Below are 21,371 nucleotides of genomic sequence, written 5' to 3'. Positions count from 1 at the left end.
AAGCTTAGAGTGAAAATCCAAACCTTCAGACAGAAGGAAGGTGAGTCCCTCTATGAAGCTTGGGAAAGATATAAGCAATTGATCAAAAGGTGTCCTACTAACATGCTTCCAGAATGGAGCATCATATGTATATTCCATGATTGTCTGTCTGAGTTGTCAAAAATGTCAACGGACCATTCTGCAGGAGGATCTCTTCATCTGAAAACCCCTGCAGAAGCTTAAGAACTCATTGAAATGGTTACAAATAACCAGTTCACGTACACCTATGAGAGGAGTCCTGTGAACAATGGGACGCCTCAGAAGAAGGGAGTTCTTGAAATTGATACTCTGAATGCCATATTGGCTCAAAACAAAATATTGACTCAGCAAGTCAATATGATTTCTCAGAGTCTGAATAGATTGCAAGCTGCATCCAACAGTACTAAAAAAGCATCTTCTGAAGAAGAAGCTTATGATCTTGAGAACCCTGCAATGGCTGAGGTGAATTACATGGGAGAACCCTATGGAAACACCTATAATCCTTCATGGAAAAATCATCCAAATTACTCATGGAAGGACCAACAGAAGCCTCAACAAGGCTTCAATAATAATGGTGGAAGAAATATATTTAGCAATAGCAAGCCTTTTCCATCATCTTCTCAGCAACAGACAGAGAATTCTGAATAGAGCTATTCTAGCCTGGCAACCATAGTCTTTGATCTATCCAAGACCACATTAAGTTTCATGAATGAAACAAGGTTCTCCATTAGAAATTTGGAGGCACGGGTGGGTCAGCTGAGTAAGAAGATTACTGAAACTCCTCCCAGTACTCTCCCAAGCAATACAGAAGAAAATCCCGAGAGAGTGCAAGGCCATAACCATGACCAACATGGCCAACCCTGGAGAGAGTGAGGAGGACGTGAATCCCAGTGAGAAAAGCCTCATGGGACATCCTCTGGACAGAAAGGAATTTTCCTTTGAGGAACCAAAGGAATCTGAGACTCATATAGAGACCATGGAGATTCCATTGAACCTCATTCTGCCATTCATGAGCTCTAATGAATATTCTTCCTCTGAAGAGGATGAGGACATCATTGAAGAGCAAGTTGCTAAATATCTAGGAGCAATCATGAAGCTGAATGCCAAGTTATTTGGTAATAAGACTTGGGAGGATGAACCCCCCTTGTTCACCAATGAACTGAATGCATTAATGCGGTAGACATTACCTCAGAAGAAACCGGATCCCAGAAAATTATTCATATGTTGTACCATAGGTACCATGACCTTTGAGAAGGCTTTGTGTGACCTGGGGTCAGGGATAAACCTCATGCCACTCTCTGTAATGGAGAAACTGGGAATCTTTGAGGTACAAGCTGCAAGAATCTCACTAGAGATGGCAGACAAATCAATGAAACAGGCTTATGGACTAGCAGAGGACGTGCTAGTGAAGGTTGAAGGCCTTTCCATCCCTGCTGATTTCATAATCCTAGACACTGGGAAGGCTGAGGATGAATCCATCATCCTTGGCAAACCCTTCCTAGCCACAGCAAAAGCTGTGATTGATGTTGACAGAGGAGAGTTGGTCCTTAAGTTGAATGAGGACTACCTTGTATTCAAGACTCAAGGTTCTCCTTCTATAACCATGGAGAGAAAGCATGAAAAGCTTCTCTCAATACAGAGTCAAACAAAACCCCCACATTCAAACTCTAAGTTTGGTGTTGGAAGGCCACATTCAAACCCTAAGTTTGGTATTGGGAGGCCACAACCAAACTCAAAGTTTGGTGTTGAGAGGCCCCAACCTTGCTCTGATTATCTGTGAGGCTCCATGAGAGCTCACTGTCAAGCTATTGACATTAAAGAAGCACTTATTGGGAGGCAACCCAATGTTATTTAATTATATCTATTTATTTTCCATTGTTATTTTATGTTTTCTTTAAGTTGATGATCATGTGAAGTCACAAAAACAACTGAAAAATCAAAAATAGAATGAAAAATAGCATTAAAAATAGCTCACTCTGGAGGAAGAGCTTACTGGCGTTTAAACGCCAGTAAGAAGCATCAGACTGGCGTTTAACGCCAGAAAGAAGCATCAAGCTGGCGTTAAACACCAAAAACAAGCTATAGTCTGGCGTTTAACGCCAGAAACAAGCACCAACTTGGTGTTAAACACCAATAAAGGGAGAAAAGCTGGCGTTTAACGCCAGAAACAAGCAGCAGTCTGGCGTTAAATGCTAGGATTGCACTCTAAGGGCATTTACATGCCTAAATGGAGCAGGGATGATAAGTCCTTGACCCCTCAGGATCTGTGGACCCCACCGGATCCTCACCTACCCCACCTCTCCCTCTCTCTTCCCCAAATACCCTTTACCAATCACCTCCATATCTCTTTCCCAAATACGCTTCACCAATCACATCCATCCACTCTCCCCCAAAAACCCCACCTACCTCCAAATTCAACATCCTTTCCCTCCCAAACCCAACCCTAATACACGAAACCTAACCTTCCCCCCACCCCTATATAAACCCCTCACCACTCCTTCATTTTCACACATTACAACCACTACTTCTATCCCTTGGCCGAACCACATATCTCCCTCCATCTCTGCCATTTTCTTCTTTTTCTACTACTTTCTTTCTTCTTTTGCTCGAGGACGAGCAAATATTTTAAGTTTGGTGTGGTAAAAGCATTACTTTTTGTTTTTCCATAACCATTAATGGCACCTAAGGCCAGAGAAACCTTAAGAAAGAGGAAAGAGAAGGCAATTGCTTCCACCTCTGAGTCATGGGAGATGGAGAGATTCATCTCAAAGGTCCATCAAGACCACTTCTATTAAGTTGTGGCCAAGAAGACATCCTCATTGAAGAGGACAAGCCCATCACTAAAAAAAGGATGGAGCAAACAAGAGAGCCCACTCATGGACCTCAACAAGAGCATGAGGAAATTTCTCATCATGAAATCCCTGAGATGCCTCAAGGGATGCACTTTCCTCCACAAAACTATTGGGAGCAAATTAACACCTCCCCAGGAGAATTAAGTTCCAACATAGGACAACTAAGGGTGGAGCACCAAGAGCATTCCATCCTCTTCCATGAAATTAGAGAAGATCAAAGAGCTATGAGGGAAGAGCAACAAAGGCAAGGAAGAGACATAGAGGAGCTCAAGCGTTCCATTGGATCTTTAAGAGGAAGAACTAGCCGCCATCACTAAGGTGGACCCGTTCCTTAATCTCCTTGCGCTTATCTTTCTGTTTTTCAAAAATTATGCTTTATGTTTTATTTATGTTTGTGTCTTATTACATGATCAATAGTGTCTAGTGTCTATGTCTTAAAGCTATGAATGTCCTATGAATCCATCACCTCTCTTAAATGAAAAATGTTTTTAATCACAAAAGAACAAGAAGTAAATGATTTCGAATTCATCCTTGAAATTAGTTTAATTATTTTGATGTGGTGACAATACTTTTTGTTTTCTGAATGAATGCTTGAACAGTGCATATGTCTTTTGAATTTGTTGTTTATGAATGTTAAAATTGTTGGTTCTTGAAAGAATGATGAAAAAGGAAAAATGTTATTGATAATATGAAAAATTATAAAATTGATTCTTGAAGCAAGAAAAAGTAGTGAAAAACAAGGCTTGCGAAAAAAATGGCAAAAATAAAAGAAAAAAAAGAAGAAAGAAAAAGAAAAAGCAAGCAGAAAAAGCCAAGAGCTCTTTAAACTAAAAGGCAAGAGCAAAAAACCAGTAACCCTTTAAACTAAAAGGCACGGGTAAAAAGGATTCAAGGCTTTGAGCATTAATGGATAGGAGGGCCCAAAGGAATAAAATCCTGGCTTAAGCGGCTAAACCAAGCTGTCCTTAACCATGTGCTTGTGGCGTGAAGGTGTCAAGTGAAAAGCTTGAGATTGAGCGGTTAAAGTCGTGATCTAAAGCAAAAAGAGTGTGCTTAAGAACCCTGGACACCTCTAATTGGGGACTCAAGCAAAGCTGAGTCACAATCTGAAAAGGTTCACCCAGTTATGTGTCTGTGGCATTTATGTATCCGGTGGTAATACTGGAAAACAAAGTGCTTAAGGCCACGACCAAGACTCATAAAGTAGCTGTGTTCCAGAATCAACATACTGAACTAGGAGAATCAATAACACTATCTAAATTCTGAGTTCCTATAGATGCCGATCATTCTGAACTTCAAAGGATAAAGTGAGATGCCGAAACTGTTCAGAGGCAAAAAGCTACTGGTCCCGCTCATCTAATTGGAGCTAAGTTTCATTGATATTTTGGGATTTATAGTATATTCTCTTCTTTTTATCCTATTTGATTTTCAGTTACTTGGGGACAAGCAACAATTTAAGTTTGGTGTTGTGATGAGCGGATAATTTATATGCTTTTTGGCATTATTTTTACATAGTTTTCAGTATGTTTTAGTTAGTTTTTATTATGTTTTTATTAGTTTTTATGCAAAATTCACATTTCTGGACTTTACTATGAGTTTGTATGTTTTTCTGTGATTTCAGGTATTTTCTGGCTGAAATTGAGGGATCTGAGCAAAAATCTGATTCAGAGGCTGAAAAAGGACTGCAGATGCTGTTGGATTCTGACCTCCCTGCACTCGGAATGAATTTTCTGGAGCTACAAGAACCCAATTGGCGCGCTATCAATTGAGTTGGAAAGTAGACATCCAGGGCTTTCCATCAATATATAATAGTCCATACTTTGCCCGAGTTTTGACAACGCAAACTGGCATTCAAACGCCAACTTCCTGCTCTATTCTGAAGTTAAACGCCAGAAACAGGTTACAAACCAGAGTTAAACGCCACAAATAGGCTGCAACCTGGCGTTTAACTCCAGGAGAAGTCTTTACACGTGTAAAGCTCAATGCTCAGCCCAAGCACACACCAAGTGGGCCCCGTAAGTGGATTTCTGCACTATCTGCACTTAGTTACTCATTTTCTGTAAACCCTAGTGACTACTTTAGTATAAAAACTACTTTTAGTGATTTATTTCACATCTTTTGATCATTTTTGAGACTCGTTGTATCACTTTTGATCTCTTGATCACGTTTAGGGGGCTGGCCATTCGGCCATGCCTGGACCACTTTCACTTATGTATTTCTCAACGGTGGAGTTTCTACACCCCATAGATTAAGGTGTGGAGCTCTGCTGTTCCTCATGAATTAATGCAAAGTACTATTATTTTTCTATTCAATTCAAGCTTATTCTTATTCCAAGATATTCACTCGCACTTCAACCTGATGAATGTGATGATTCGTGACACTCATCACTATTCTCACCTATGAACGCGTTCCTGACAACCACTTCTGTTCTATTTGCAATAGCTTAGCCTCCTGGTTCACGACGCATGGTTGCCTCGCCTGACAACCGAGCCTTCCATTCCGTGAGATCAGAGTCTTCGTGGTATAGGCTAGAATTATTGGCGGCCATTCCTGAGATCTGGAAAGTCTAAACCTTGTCTGTGGTATTCCGAGTAGGATCTGGGAAGGGATGACTGTGACGAGCTTCAAACTCACGAGTGTTGGGCGTAGTGACAGACGCAAAAGGATCAATGGATCCGATTCCAACATGAGTGAGAACCGACAGATGATTAGCCGTGAGGTGACAGCGCATTTGGACCATTTTCACTGAGAGGACGGGAAGTAGCCATTGACAACGGTGATGCCCAACATACAGCTTGCCATGGAAAATAGTATGAATGATTGAATGAAGGCAGTAGGAAAGCAGAGATTCAGAAGGGACAAAGCACCTCCATACGCTTATCTCAAATTCTCACCAATGAGTTACATAAGTATCTCTATCTTATTTTATGTTCTATTTATCTTTTAATTATCAAAATCCCATAACATTTGAATCTGCCTGACTGAGATTTGCAAGATGACCATAGCTTGCTTCAAGCCGACAATCTCCGTGGGATCGACCCTTACTCACGTAAGGTTTATTACTTGGACGATCCAGTGCACTTGCTGGTTAGTTGTGCGAAGTTGTGAAGAAGAATTGAGATTACGATTGTGTGTACCAAGTTTTTGGCGCCGTTACAGAGATCATAATTTTGTGCACCAGCTTGGTATCATATTTTTCTTTTTATTTTTTTATTTTGGGTTTGCTGGATGAAATTTTCAATTTTTCCTGAGTGTTACAGTAAAGTGCATGGTGGTGGTAAAAAGAAGCAAAAGATTAGATGGTTCCAAAACATTTGGGTTATTAAATAGTCTCATAACAAAAATTGTTAAATAATTTTTTTTAGTTTTAATTACAAATTAATCCCATATACTTTATTTAATTATAAAAATTATTTTTTATTTTATAAATTATTATTTTATCATTCATCTATGATGTTTATTAACAATCAAAATAAAAACAATAACGAATTAGATTTTCCATTGATCGTAATAACTTTTTCGCAATCTCAATCGATTAAAAGTTTATTTTTGATCCGTTACATCCGTAGAGGGTTGTGAAATCGTGTTTCTTAGAAAATCAATCGATTGGATAACAAAATAATCGATTGAATTTCAGGTTTCTCATAATTGGACTTCAGGTTATCACAAAACAATCGATTGAAAGTTGCAAGGCAGTGTAGTTTGCCCAAAAATCAATCGATTTATCATATTACCCAATCGATTGAACGTTGACTAGAATGTGAATTTTTTATAATTCAATCGATTGTTTATATTACCCAATCGATTGAAGGCTTCATAGCAACTTGAGGTTTCACAATTCATTGATTGGTTGTGTTACCCAATCGATTGAAATCTTGAAAGCAATATGGATTTGCCCAATTCAATTGATTGGTTGTGTTACCCAATCGATTGAATTATGCACTACGCCCTTTTCAATTTTCTTATCTTTTTTATAAATTATTATCTTATTATTCATGTATCTTATCTTTAAAATTCTATCTTCAATTTTTAAATTTTTATTTTGATTTAGATACTCTAATCTTATCTTTTTTTAATATTAATATTATAAATTGAAGAATAATCTATCACCAATTATTCAATCCCACAATTGGAATCGTGTATCAATCTCTTTGATTATAAAAAATTTCATTATTTTTCTTTTGAATATCCATCTATTTAATATCTAATTTTTCTTTATTTTTTATCTGTCTATTTAATAACCAATATTTGTTCATCATTAATTGATAATCACAGTTGCAACAATCAACAAAGGTCCAATCAATTTTTTCATTGTAGTGTTTAGAAAATAATCCACCATTTTGATTACAAAATCGAGGTTAGTGAATAGAATCTCTAATTTTGCAATTCTTTGTTTCGATACTTTATTCGTGAAATTGATTTCGTAATGAAAAAATATTTTTTTATCTTTTACTAATTCACAGACATTGAGAAATACTAAAAAGTAAATAAATTTTATTATTTTTTTATTATTAATTAGCTAGCAATCAGGGACAGACCTAGAGGGGGAGTAGTGGCCTCGGTCCCCCTCCCCCCAAATTTTAAGAAGCTATACTTATATATAAGATATGTGTTTAAAAAATAAAAAAATATTATATAATTTAATAGTTTTATATGTATTAATTTTTTACTATGTAATGGATTTATGTCTTAATTGTTTAATTCACTAATATTTTTTACTTAACTAATTTAATATCTGCCCTCAAGTCTTTGTATCTTTCAAATTAGTTTTTATATAATAATCTCTATATTTATTTTTAAAAAAATCTTTTAGTTTTTTTATATTAATATATTTAACATTCATATTATTATATTAATAATAACTTACGTAGTTATATTTTGGTAATCACATTATGTACTTTAGATATTATTTTCTTGTAAAAAATACTCATTTTTCTTCTAAATTTACACTGTTAAAAGAAAAATTTTATCAAGATATCTTATATCTTGTATTCTATAAGGATACTGTGTCTTTCAAATAATTAATAATTAATAATTTATTTTCAAATTTTTTAAAATTTTTGAAAGAATTAATTTTAATTAATAAGATATGTGATAATTTTTAACTAAACATGCTATAAATTATTGGTATTTTATAATTTTAGAATGTACTATTGATATTGTTATATTTTTTTATGTAATTATCATATTAAAAATAAAATTGTGAAAAAAAATTATATATATATATATATATATATATATATATATATATATATATATTTTAAGAAATCTTTTAAAAAACTAACTCTAATAACTATATGTTAATTATTTTTATAGAATAAAAAAATATTTAAAATTTGGCCCCTCCATATTAAAATTTATGGATTTGTCCCTGCTAGCAATATTAGAAGCTATTTATTTTTTTTAATGTTATAAGACGGAGTGTACTGAAACTTTTTTTTTCATTGGACATTTTTAAGATGTCAGATATATTTACGGACATTGAGATGGATAAGCAATACGAGGAGGACGATGACATTAACCAACAAGAAGAGCTAGTTTGTGACCAAGATATGATGGATGAACAGAATGAATTCGAACAAGATTTCGGAGATGAATTTACTGAGGGAGCATATTTTTCTGAATCTGATCAGTCAGAAAATACCCTTGAAGCTGCTTATGTGGTTGACTCTGTGCAAGACATTACAACTTTGAATTTCAGTGAAAATTGTGCGGAAGAAATTGGTAAATATCACTTTTCTACTTTGCAGCTTGTATTTGATTTTTATCTGAAGTACTCAAAGTCGAAAGGTTTTAGTGCAAGGAAGAGTCAGACTTTCAAGAATAGTATTGGCGAGATTTACAAACCAAAGTTTGTATGTCATAGGCAAGGATTCAGGGAGGAGAATTATTACACGATCGAAAAAAGGAAGAAGGAGCCTAGATTGGAAATAAGAACTGGGTGTGAAGCCCGAATGGATATTAAATTTGTACTAGAAACTGGAAGATGGCATATCTTTTATTTCTCTTACGAACACAACCATGATCTATTGGATACACAATTCAGTGCTATGTTGCCTGCCCACAAAAAATGTCAGAGGTAGATATTATGCAATTGATGAACATGCTAAAGTCTGGGATTAGCACTTCACAGATATTTGGTTTTCTAGCTAGTCAAGCAGGCGGGTATGAATTTGTTGGCTATGGTCCTAGAGATATGTACAATGAGATTGCTTGGAAAAAGGCGTCAAATTCCTGGTGATGTAACACAAGTGTTGAAGAAGTTGGAGGATATGCAGTTGAAGGATCCACAATTATATTTCAAGGCATGTCATGATTCAAGAGGTTTGTTACGTAACTTGTTTTGGTCTGATGGGATTAGCCAGCTAGACTACCAACTCTTCGGGGATTTATTGCTTTTGATGCTACGTACAAGAAGAACAAGTATAGTTGTCCATTAGTCATATTCAGCGGTATTAACCACCATAACCAAACAATTATTTTTGCTGCTGCGTTAATTGTGGACGAAACTACTGATACATATATTTGGCTCCTACGTCAGCTCATGTTTGCAATGAAGGGTAAGACCCCGACCTCAATAATAACTGATGGGGCCATGGCGATTAAGAATGCAGTAAGAGATGTATTTCTCGAAGTCAGACATAGATTATGTGCTTGGCACCTTATTTGAAATGCAACTAGCAATGTTGGAAATCCATCATTTACATATAAATTCAGAAAAATCATGTTGGGCAACTACGAGATTCCCATGTTTAAGCGTAAGTGGGTTCAGCTTATTGAAGAATTTGGCTTTGAGGATAAGCTGTGGGTGAACAACATGTATGAAGAGAAGCATATGTGGGCTACTGCATATATAATAGGAAAATTTTTTGCTGGCTTTAGAACTACCTCAAGATGTGAAGGTTTACACTCAGTTGTGGCAAGGTATGTGGGGTTGCGGTATGATTTGACAAGTTTTGTAGAGCATTTTGAAAGGTGTGTTGCACACCTGCGCTTTAAAGAATTTAATGCTGATTATGAATCTACACGTGGGGCGCCCGTCATGCAGACTTGTATAGAGTTGCTAGAGAGATTTGCTGCTGAGGTATACACTCATGAGATATTTCTATTGTTATGGCCATTTCTCTCTAGAGCTGGATCAATGCGGGTGCTAAACATAGAGAATAACGATGATTGCATAAAGTACATTGTGTGTAAGCATGGGAGGCCCGATTTTATGTGCACTATTGAATTTTGTCAAGAAGAAATTATCTTCATGTGTACCTGTTTAAGAATGGAGTCATTTGGAATTCCTTATGAACATATTGTGAAAGTTCTAGTTGACAGAGACATTTGTGAGATTCGTCGGTCATTAGTATTGGATAGATGGACAAAAAAAGTAAAATCAGCACTCAATGATGCAAGTGGGTTCACCAGGGATGCTGTTGTTATTAGTCGTCAAAGTGCCTTAATGGAATTTTATAAACAATTGGTTGCTGTTGCTGCTAAATTCCTAGAGAGATATGAAGAGACACGTGACATAATTATGGGATTGTACTCATCTTACAAGGCTGCAGACGAAGGCATTAATCAACCTCAGTCAAGTGTAGCTAAAAGTGACAATCCGTATGTGCATGAAATCAATATAGGCTCAGGACAACCATCTAAGAAGAAGCGGCAACATTGTAGTGTTTATCAAATGGAAGGACATAAGAAGACAACATGTCCTTGGCAAAAGAACATTGACAACAACGTTATAGAAGATGGAACTAATGGTTCGGATGATGGCGACATGTATACCGAACCGAAGGCTGATTTAGATAGTGATAATTAGCAACCTCCATAAACTTAATATTTTTGCGTAGAGAATCACTTTCATATTTGTATTTATATTTTTTTTACTTTATTAATGAAATTTTATATATTCTTCCAATATTCATGCTTATGTTTTTTAGATGAAATAACTGTCAAATCAACATCGGTTAGACAATAAATAAATTAATAATTTATTTAATTCATAAAATAATTAATTTATATAATTATTCTTGAAAAAAATTTACAAAAATCATTGGCATTGACACACCAGAAAAACCAGTGTGGTTTTGCGTTTTGTATAAAAAATAAAAATGGAAAAGTGAGACGTCCAACAGTCTCCTTCTTCTCCTTTCAACACTCTCTCAAATAAAGCTCTCCCCCTCCCCCCAAAAAAAACCCTAGCAGTAGCCTCCATCACCACCGCACAGAGAGTACACTGCCGCCGTCCATGGCCCCGTTATTGTTTCTCAACTATCCAAAACCCCTGTTCATTCCAACTCCTCTCAACTCCCACTCTCTCAAACGAAGCTCTCTTCTCCCAAAAAGAAACACTAGCTTATCCACTGCAAGGAGGGGGACACTATCACCGTCCATCGGGCCATCATCGTTCTTGAGTCCTCTAACCCTATTCACTCCAATCGCTCTTCTTCGTCAACTTCGGTCTCTCTCACTCAAGCCAAGCAGAAGCACAAAACCACCCTTCTTCGTCAAGATCCGGCGTTGCTCCAACTCTGAATTGCTCTGCATTTCAAAACTTAGGTCAAAATTTTCCCTAGGGTTTGGAGGAAAAGCCCTAATTTGGCTTATTGATGCTCTCAAATCACGCACAAAAGGTTGCCCTGACTTCATCCTCATTGATTGTCCCGCCGGCATCGACGCTGGATTCATCACCGCCATAATGCCGGTGAACGAGGCAATTCTAATAATCACACCAGATATAACTTTCCTTAGGTAGCGTTTAGTAGAGAGACAGATACTAAAAGATTGAGACTGAGAGATAGAGACTAAGAGACAGAGACCGAAATAAATTTAAGTATTTTGTTTGGTGCAAAGTGAGAGACAGAAATTGAAACAAGAATAAAACTCTAATTTAATTTACACAAAAGATAAAATTGAAATTAATTAATTGAAATGAGGGTATTTTAGGTATAAAATATTATTAAAATTTCAGTCTCCATCTCTAAAAATTTCAGTCCCCTGTGTCCCTACTTTTTGGAGGTACTGAAATACTGAAATTTTGGAGACAGAGACAGAAATTTTAGTACCAGTCTCTGAGCTAACAAACATGATACTGTGTCTCAGTCTTCCAGTCTCTGTTCCAGTACCTCAAAACAAACGCTACCTTAGAGATGCTGATAGGGTTACTGGTTTGCTTGAATGTGATGGAATTAGGGACATAAAGATGATTTTGAATAGAGTTAGGACAAATATGATTAAGGATGAGGACATGATGTCTGTTCTTGATGTACAAGTTCTTTGGCAATGTGGCTGAGGCTTGTTTCTGGATGGTGCCTAATGAATCCATATTTTACGATAAATTTTGGATTGATTTGAGTGGATTTCATCATATAAACCCACATTTATTCACATATATAGCATACTTTTGTGTTTTCTCCCTAAATTGAGTTTAATTGTGAAAACATGCTATTTTGTGCCTAATTTAATCAATTTTATCCCACTTTCATCCCATTCGATGCCTTGATGGTTTTGATGAATGATTTCAAGTGTAATAGGTAGGAATGGCTTGATAAGAGTGGAAGCAAAGCATGGAATTGGGAGAAAACATGAAGAAATCAAAGGAGAAAAACATTTCAGCCTGTGCCCACGCACACCATCTGTGCCCACGCACAAAGGTCAAAATTAGCATCTGTGCCCAAAAGGCAGAAGGGAAATCAGCACATGTGCCCATGCACAGGAAGAAAATAACCAAGTGTGCATACGCACACACCTCTGCATACGCACAAGTCCCAGCGCGTGACTCACTTAATGCAAATCGTTGGGGGCGATTTTTGGGCCTCCAGAACCCAATTTTGGGACTTTCTGAAGCTGATTCTTGCTACATCAAAGAGGCCCTCTTTCCATGTGGAAGGGGGGAGAAATTAGGGTTTGTTTAGTATCATGTAGTTCATTTTCTAAAGAGAGAAGCTCCCCCTTCTCTCTAGAACCTAGGGTTTTTAGTTTAATTTCCTTGTAATTTCTGCTTTCAATTCTTGATTTCATCTAGCTTTTTCTACATTTCTTTGTTATCTTGTCTTAATTTCCTTAGTTTATCTTGTCAATTTCTCATTTTAGTTATCTTTTATGTTTATGCACACTCTTGTTATTTTAATTTACATTTAATACAATTTATGTTTTATGTCCCTTTATTGTTCAATTGAGTTGTTATCTTACTTTCCTTGCTTTTAGTAGTTGTAGAATTTATATTTCTTGTTAGTTTACTATGCTTTATTTTCATGCCTCCCAAGTGCTTGATAAAATGCTTGGGTTGGTTTTAGCCTAGTTTTTTTCACTCTTGGTTAGGAAATTGGGTATTTGGGTGAACTTGAGTGGTGGATGTCCATTCCACATTGTGTGAAGATTGTTAATTAATTTGGTTACCACTAACGCTAAGCCTCCCATTAATAGAGTTGGCTAGGATTTGTGGATTGAGATTAATTATGCCTAGTTGACTTATCCTCGATGTAGGGTTGACTAATTGGGATTAATTCACACACAATTACCATGTTTGTGGTCCACAGCTAGGATAGCAAGCCTTAATTACCCAACTCTTGCCAAGATCTCTTTTATCCTTTAAATTTTATTTTCATTGCTTTTACTAGCTTTCATTTAATTACTTGTCATTTACATTTTTTACCATTTACATTCCTTGTCTCCTGCCATCAATCCCCCACTTCCCCATAGCCAATAATTGTACATCTCATTGCAACTCCTAGGGAAGATGACCCGAGGTTTAATTACTCTCGGTTATGATTTGAATTAGAAATATTAAAATTTGATTGAGAGGATCCATTGTCGATTTGGACTATACTTGCAATGGAATTTAATTTGTGAATTCCAAATTGGCATAATTCTCTCATCATCAGTGCCATTACATGATACAGAATTGGGTCATCATGCTACACAGAGAGCCATTGATTTCATAGTTGGATGGTGTAAATTCTTAATGAGAAAAAGGCTCATTTGTGAATTTTACTATATGATCTTGCCACTGAGAAATTCTTATATGCTTCTTGCTCTAATCTGTTGGTTAAACGTCCGATGAACTTCATGGTTAAAAAAAATAAAGATGTAATATAAAATTAGGTGATGAAGAAAATGAAGACTAACATGACATATAGTTAGTGAATTAGAATAAAAGCAAGAACACAAGAATTTTTGTCATTTGAATTCACTGTCAATTATATGCTGCTGTAGCTTATTTTGTCATATGAATTCACTATCACATGAGAGCTTATTCAAATAATGAAATTTCAGGTTTATGGAGCCAATAACAAAAGGAGACTACCTAAGTTCCATGCAGCTTTTGGTGGGAAATAGGTTGCCAAAGTTCTCTTCATATCAATCAGGGATTTTAAGAGGGCCATTTGATTTTATTGGATTAAACTACTACACCTCCTATTATGCTGCTGATGCACCAGAACTAAGTAAAGCCAAGCCTAGCTATCTTACAGATTCTCTAGTTACTCTTACAAGTAAGAACATGTTTGTGTACTAATGGGATAGAGTTTAATACATAATGAAGAATTATCATATCTTAGGTTAATGATACTACCCAAGAATGATGCTATTGTTCTCTTTAGCACATATATTAATTCTAAAGAACTTGTATTTGTCATTAGGACAAGCCTCAGCCACGTTGCCAAAAGAACTTAGCTTGTAAACATAGCAGCTTGTTAACAGGTTTTATTGTTTTTTGGTACTCAATGACGTTGTGACCTGATATGCAATGCAAGGATAATTTTCATCTTCAAAGCATAAAAGCACATGAAGGAACAACTCCAAGAGATATCAATAATGAAATGGTATAATTCATCATGCTCATATCGATCACGAATTCCTATGATTCGCTTTCTTCATTTGGTGAATTGACAAGTCTTGTGCTCTTGGAATTTTCTAATTCAATAAGGACGCAGGACATTGGGTTCAGGAGTGCAAATTGAGAGTGGCCCAAAAGATAGCTTGCAGAACCTGTTTCTCCAGATCATCCTCTAAGAGGGACATAACTTAATCAATGCAATGGAGATATAACGTATCTACATTTATATATCAAAACAAAATAGAAACCCATAAGGTAAGAGTTCTTTGCTTCAGAAACTTCCAGAATGCCTCAGCGAGGTGCCTCGTGTCCTGCATTTGAAAACTACAAATATTGTATGGGGTGAGAACCAGAGATTATCAGCATAGTAACAGTGCCCACATAACTAACATATAATGTCTCGGGAAAGCCGAAGGCGATCCTAGAGCTTCCGACAATAGATTCAAACTTAAAACTATTCTTTACAACCATAAATAAGCCATAAACAAAGTGGGGTAGCTAAGGGTTCAAAATTCTAACTCAACCTAACTTGATCCTTTAGCCTTTAACTTTTCTCCGTTCCTCTAAAACTCTATAGCACAGACAACCAAAATACAGACAAAGGAAGCACGAGTAAAATACAATTACAGCAGGTAGCAAATTTAGCAAGTAAGCATAATAATCACATAAGCAAGCCCAATTAATGCAGAATCAAACAAGACACACAAATGCATATGATGCATTCCTATCCTATGGCTGATGATATCATCCGTCGGTTATATAGCCAACCCGACACGTCCTGGTAGCTAACCATGGATAGAAACACCCATTGCGGAGCAAGTAGGTTTGAGCTACAACCCCCTTGCTACTACCTGCTTAACCCAGAGCTAGTAGAATAACCACTACTGTGGCTACTACCCAGGCGGGTGTTTAAAAGCTCAACCTAGAGTAAGTGGAATAATCCACTACTGTTGCTACTACCCAGGCGTCACAATCACTAACCTGGAGTAAGCGGGATGAACCACAATCCCCTCTACTACCCAGGTGTTACAATCACTGACCTGGAGCAAGTGGGACGAACCACAATCCTTGCTACTACTGAGGTATCTCAAAGAGAAGCCTCTACACGTGTAAAGCTCAATGCTCAGCCCAAGCACACACCAAGTGGGCCCTGGAAGTGGATTTCTGCATCATTTACTCATTCCTGTAACCCTAGTAACTAGTTTAGCATAAATAGAACTTTTTACTATTGTAATGAGAGTTCCTTTTTCCCTATTTTCGAATTCATATGCCATTTAGGGAGGCTAGCCTCTCGGCCATGCCGGAACCTTATTCTTATGTATTTTCAACGGTAGAGTTTCTACACACCATAGATTAAGGTGTGGAGCTCTGCTGTTCCTCATGAATTAATGCAAAGTACTATTGTTTTTCTATTCAATTCAAGCTTATTCCTATTCTAAAATATTCATTCGCACCCAAGAACATGATGAATGTGATGATTATTTGATGCTCATCACCATTCTCACCTTTCAACGCGTGCCTGACAACCACTTCCGTTCTACATGAAGATGAGATAGAATGAGTATCTCTTAGATATCTAATACAGGGGACCGAGTCCGAGATATTAGAATCTTCGTGGTATAAGTTAGAACCGATGGACGGCCATTCCTGAGATTCGGAAAGTCTAAACCTTGTCTGTGGTATTCCGAGTAGGATCTGGGAAGGGATGGCTGTGACGAGCTTCAAACTCGCGAGTGTTGGGCGTAGTGACAGACGCAAAAGGATAGTAAATCCTATTCCAGTATGATCAAGAACCGACAGATGATTAGCCATGCAGTGACAGCGCATTGGACCATTTTCACAGATAGGATGGGATGTAGCCATTGACAACGGTGATGCCCTACATACAGCTTGCCATGGAAGGGAGTGGGAATGATTGGATGAAGACAGCAGGAAAGCAGAGGCTTAGGAGGAATGAAAGCATCTCTATACGCTTATCTGAAATTCTCACCAACAAATTACATAAGTACCGCTATCCTATATTTTATTTATATTTTAATTATCAATTCACCATAACCATTTGAATCCGCCTGACTGAGATTTACAAGGTGACCATAGCTTGCTTCAAGCCGACAATCTCTGTGGGATCGACCCTTATTCACGTAAGGTTTATTACTTGGACGACCCAGTGCACTTGCTGGTTAGTTGTGCGAAGTTGTGACAAAGTGTGATTCACATTTGAGAGCACCAAGTCTTTGGCTCCATTTTTGATGATTGCAATTTCGTGTACCACAAGGCCATCACAAAGAGGAGAATGGAGCATGTGAGAGAGCCGACACATGAACCACAGCAAGAACCTATGCAGCCGCCTTCACCAGAAATCCCTGAGATACCTCAAGGGGTGTATTTTCCTCTCCGAGACTATTGGGATCAACTGAATACTTCAATAGGGGAGCTGAGCTCAAGCGTGGATCAGCTGAGAGTGGAGCACAAAGAGCACGCCACTACCCTCCATGAGTTAAGAGAAGATCAGATAAGGCTAAAAGAGGAACTGCTGAGACAGGGGCGAGACATAGAGGAGCTCAAACGCTCCATTGAATTCTCCAGGGGAAGCAGCAGCCATCATCACTGAGGTTGTTGAGTCCCATTATCCCTCTATTTGTTTTATTTCTATTTTCATTGTACTTTAACTTATTGTCTGTTTTCTCATCTAACTTCATGATTGGTGCATGATAAACCCATATTTCATGAGTTCTTTTGTGCTTAATTAGAGTGATTTATTCAACTCTTCACCTACTTATTCACATTAATTGCATAGTTTTACTTTCCCTTCCTTATTATGTCATATAATGAAAAACATGTTTTCTAAGCTTTAAAAATTAATTATTTTAATTACCTTTATTTCCATTCGATGCCGTGATTAGTGTGTTGAGTAGTTTCAGATTTTCTAAGGCAGAATGACTTAAAGGATGAAAAAGGGAACATACTAAAATGGAAGGAGGAAGCAAAACGGAGCTTTAAAGAAACTGGTATCCACGCGATCGCATGGATGACGCGATCGCGTGCCAAGCACGAATCAGCAGCGACGCGGCCGCATGACTGACGCGACCGCGCGCCTTAAGCAGAATACAAATGATGCGGTCGCATGACTGACGCGACCGCGTGGCAAGGTAGAGCTCCGAATGACGCGACCGCGTGACCCACGCGGACGCGTGACAGAGGCCACGCACCAGAAATTACAGAATACGCCCCCAGCGAATTCTGAAGCCCTTTTTGGCCCAGATCCAAGTACAGATAGCATAGACCAGAGGTTATAAAGTGTGGGAATGCTTCCATTCAAAGGGAGCTCGCATATTTTCACCTTTCAATGATTTAGATTTAGTTGAGAGGGAGATCTTCTCTCTCTCTCTTTTAGGATTTAGGATTTCTTCCTGTTTTGGGAGTAACTCTGGATCCAGGTTTAATGTTCTTTTAGTTTTACTTTTATTTATTTATTCCAACATTTGAATTGATTATTATAATTTACGAATTATTCCATGTTACAGATTTCTAATTGAATTAATGATAATTTGAGGTATTTTCAGTTTACGATTATTCTCTTTGATTTAAGTTGCCATTGCTTCCCATCTAAGGACACTTTTATTATTTTAGCAATTTACTTTTTCCCCTTTCGGTTTTGGTTAAGAATTCAGTAACTCAACAGTTATTAAACTCAACATGATTGATAATCGTTACCTTGTTAATTGAGTTGAATTTAAATAATCCCAACCTTTTCTTAGGAAATAATTAGGATTCAAAGGTCAATTTAATTAGTCCCTTGACTTTCCTTTGCTCCGATAAAGGTTGACCAAGTGGAATTAAGATACAACTCTCATTATTGTTGAGAAGGATAACTAAGTTGGACTTCTAATTTCCCTTATCTTGCCAAAAGTTGTTTTACAGTTATTATTTATTTTTACTTGCCATTTAATTCACTCGTCATTTAAATTACTTGCTTTTCACCTTCTAAACCCCGATTACAACCTTTATAGCCAATAATAAGAACATACTTCCTCGCAGTTCCTTGAGAAGACGACCCGAGGTTTGAATACTCGGTTAACAATTTTAAGGGGTTTGTTACTTGTGACACCCAACACGTTTGTACGAAGGGATTTTTGCCGGTTTAGAAACTATATCTACAACGCAATCATTTCTATGAATTTCTTTACTGGTAGAAAACCCGACGTCAAAATGGCGCCGTTGCCGGGGAACTGCTAACGTGTGCCTTATTATTGGTTATTGTAAATATTTTTCTTTTGCTTGTTTATTTATTGTTGTTTTTCCTTTTTCTCTTTATTTGCTACTATGAACTCTCACCCCTCTCACTTTGAGTTTGGTTCTAATATTGTTAAAGGAAATAGAAGTTATAGCAGGAATGTGCATCAAGGTCAGACCAATCAAGGATGGATGGAGCCAAGAGGATCTAATCAACCCTTTAGGCAGCAACACCCTCCGAGATATCCTGGACAAAGACCATTCTACCATGCATACCCAGCTGTAAGACATGGTGGACAACCTTGTAACTACCAACAAGCCCCACCCCGTGCATATGAACAATCCTTTCAACATAACCTCGAACCACCACACTCACAAGCTTCTCTTCACCATTCGCCATCATATGATCCTTCCTTACCCCAATACCAATCCAATCGTTCCTAATCATCACCATTTTCCTTTGTATCATGTCCAAGTCTGGCAAACCGCGAAGCAAAGGATCGCCTAAAAAAAACAGTAACTAAATTTCAAACAACCATTCAACAACTAGAGAAAACACTAATTCAATGGGCCACTAGGCGCTCAAGTATACAAGGATCAACCACAGCCCCATGTGGACAGCCCGATGAAGAGCGTAGCATGAAAGAAATACTAGAGACTCCAGTGGACAAGACAGAAAATGAATTCGTACTAGAACAAGTGGAAGAAGCTGTCATTGTTCAAGAAGAAGAATTGGTTGAAGATCTAGGCGATGCTGAACTTCCTTGGGAATACAGAATTGAGGAAAACTCCGTCCGAGATACCACAGTTGATGCTAAGGAGGATACCGTACAATCTCCAAGGCAAGTCGTTTACGAAGAATCAGACGGAATAATCCAAGAAGCAAATTTCCTTGATGATGATAGTCACAAGTCTAGTTCTCCTAGTGATGAACTTGCGTCCGCAAGTGAATTCTCTGAGATCGAAGAATCTTCCCCAAGTGAATATGAAGATGATGCGGAGGTAGATTTTTCTCAACCTCCAATCTATGACTTGAGTGATGAGGAAGACATAGAAGACTTTGACCAGGATACAGATACAATTGAAGATCTTTGCAAGGAAGTGGAAGAATTCACAGAAGAACACAAAGAAACGGAACTCGCAGAACTACCAAAAACACCTGTCCCAAGGCCATTACCACCCAATACAAGCTTCAAGTAGGTACAATCCTTAACTTATAGTTTTACTTATTCACTTGAATATGATTTGCTTGAAACAGATGGCCAGCTTAGATCTCTCTGCGGCTTTAAGAGTAAGAGGAAAATGGCTCGTATTCAGAGCTGGTGCACCAGGTTCAATAAGGTTCCACGCTTCACCTCGAAGTACACAGATTGGTATCGTGCTCAATTGCATGGATCACGGAGAACGTTTGGTCACCACGGTGAGATTCTACTCTTTAACCCGCCCGAATGGAAACTTACAAATCAAAATGAAGGCGAATCTAAAAACACAGCTTGGGATCATGGATTATGTTCTGACATTCATCATCTCGGGAGGCTGGATATCTGTTTAAAGCTGCGCAGAAGCTTTACATGCCTAGTTTGGGACCCCAGAGGCTATTGGCATTCCAAGCACTGGTGGAGATTTTTGGACGAATTTAAACACAAGCCACCATAACAGGATACTCTTCCAATGTCCAACTTAAGGACTTTAACTAAAAGTGCTAGGTGGGAAACAATCCACCATGGTATGGTCGCTTCTTTTTCAATTTATTTCTTGTTAATTGCTTTCATTTTTCCTTTTTCATTTTAATTTATTAAACTTGGAATCATGCATAAGCATCCATGATAGTCATTGCATTCTGCACTTTTCATGCATATAAAAAAAAAGAAGGTTGCATGACGCGACCGCATACCCCATGCGATCGCGTCATATCGCGAAAAACACCACCCATGCGACCGCGTGACCCACGCGGCCGCGTGATATATATATCGGCGTAAGGATCCAACGAACAGAAAGTTGGGCTGGAATCGTGTGGCCCTTGTGCGTTTCGCACAAATTGGCCCACGCGATCGCATGCCCCATGCGATCGCGTCACATGTACAATATCAATCCCACGCGACCGCGTGAGCGACGCGATCGCGTCACATGGATTGCACATCACCCCAAAAGGAGACAGAGAGTTGCGCTAAAACGGCGCTGGAGTCATGTGTTTAGCACGACTTCCAGTGACGCGATCGCGCGACCCATGCGATCGCGTCACCCTTCTTTCCCCCTCTCATGTGATCGCGCACCCCACGCGATCGCGTCACTCCTATTCTCGTCCCAACCACGCGACCGCGTGTCCCACGCGGCCGCGTGGATTCGAAAATATAACCCTCCAGCCCGCGAACCCTATCAGTCGCGCAGCCCTCACCCCCAACCCTCTTCCCCTTCTCTGCCTCCTCTCCCTCCAACCA

General features: G+C 38.1%; 2 protein-coding genes and 1 non-coding gene across 3 annotated transcripts; 2 read left to right on the top strand and 1 right to left on the bottom strand.

Moving 5' to 3' along the window:
* LOC148569030 (small nucleolar RNA R71) lies at window positions 1-108 on the bottom strand. Its single transcript, XR_015881984.1, has one exon. It is a non-coding gene; the product is annotated as a small nucleolar RNA R71 (small nucleolar RNA).
* Window positions 109-8,329: 8,221 nt separating this feature from the next.
* Window positions 8,330-9,540, top strand: LOC148569029 (protein FAR1-RELATED SEQUENCE 2-like). The gene is made up of 3 exons (XM_088484860.1): window positions 8,330-8,725; window positions 9,020-9,194; window positions 9,236-9,540. The coding sequence occupies exons 1-3, from the start codon at window positions 8,330-8,332 to the stop codon at window positions 9,538-9,540; spliced, it is 876 nt and encodes a 291-aa protein (XP_088340986.1).
* Window positions 9,541-9,594: 54 nt separating this feature from the next.
* On the top strand, window positions 9,595-10,683 carry LOC107636837 (protein FAR1-RELATED SEQUENCE 5-like). The gene has a single exon (XM_016340312.1). It carries the CDS (start codon window positions 9,595-9,597, stop codon window positions 10,681-10,683), a length of 1,089 nt encoding a protein of 362 aa, XP_016195798.1.
* The last annotated feature ends 10,688 nt before the right edge of the window (window positions 10,684-21,371 follow it).

The sequence above is a fragment of the Arachis ipaensis genome, chromosome B4, assembly GCF_059453495.1.
Source record: "Arachis ipaensis isolate K30076 ecotype BB chromosome B4, ASM5945349v1, whole genome shotgun sequence".
NCBI lineage: Eukaryota > Viridiplantae > Streptophyta > Magnoliopsida > Fabales > Fabaceae > Arachis > Arachis ipaensis.
This window is presented reverse-complemented; position numbering and strand designations above follow the sequence as displayed.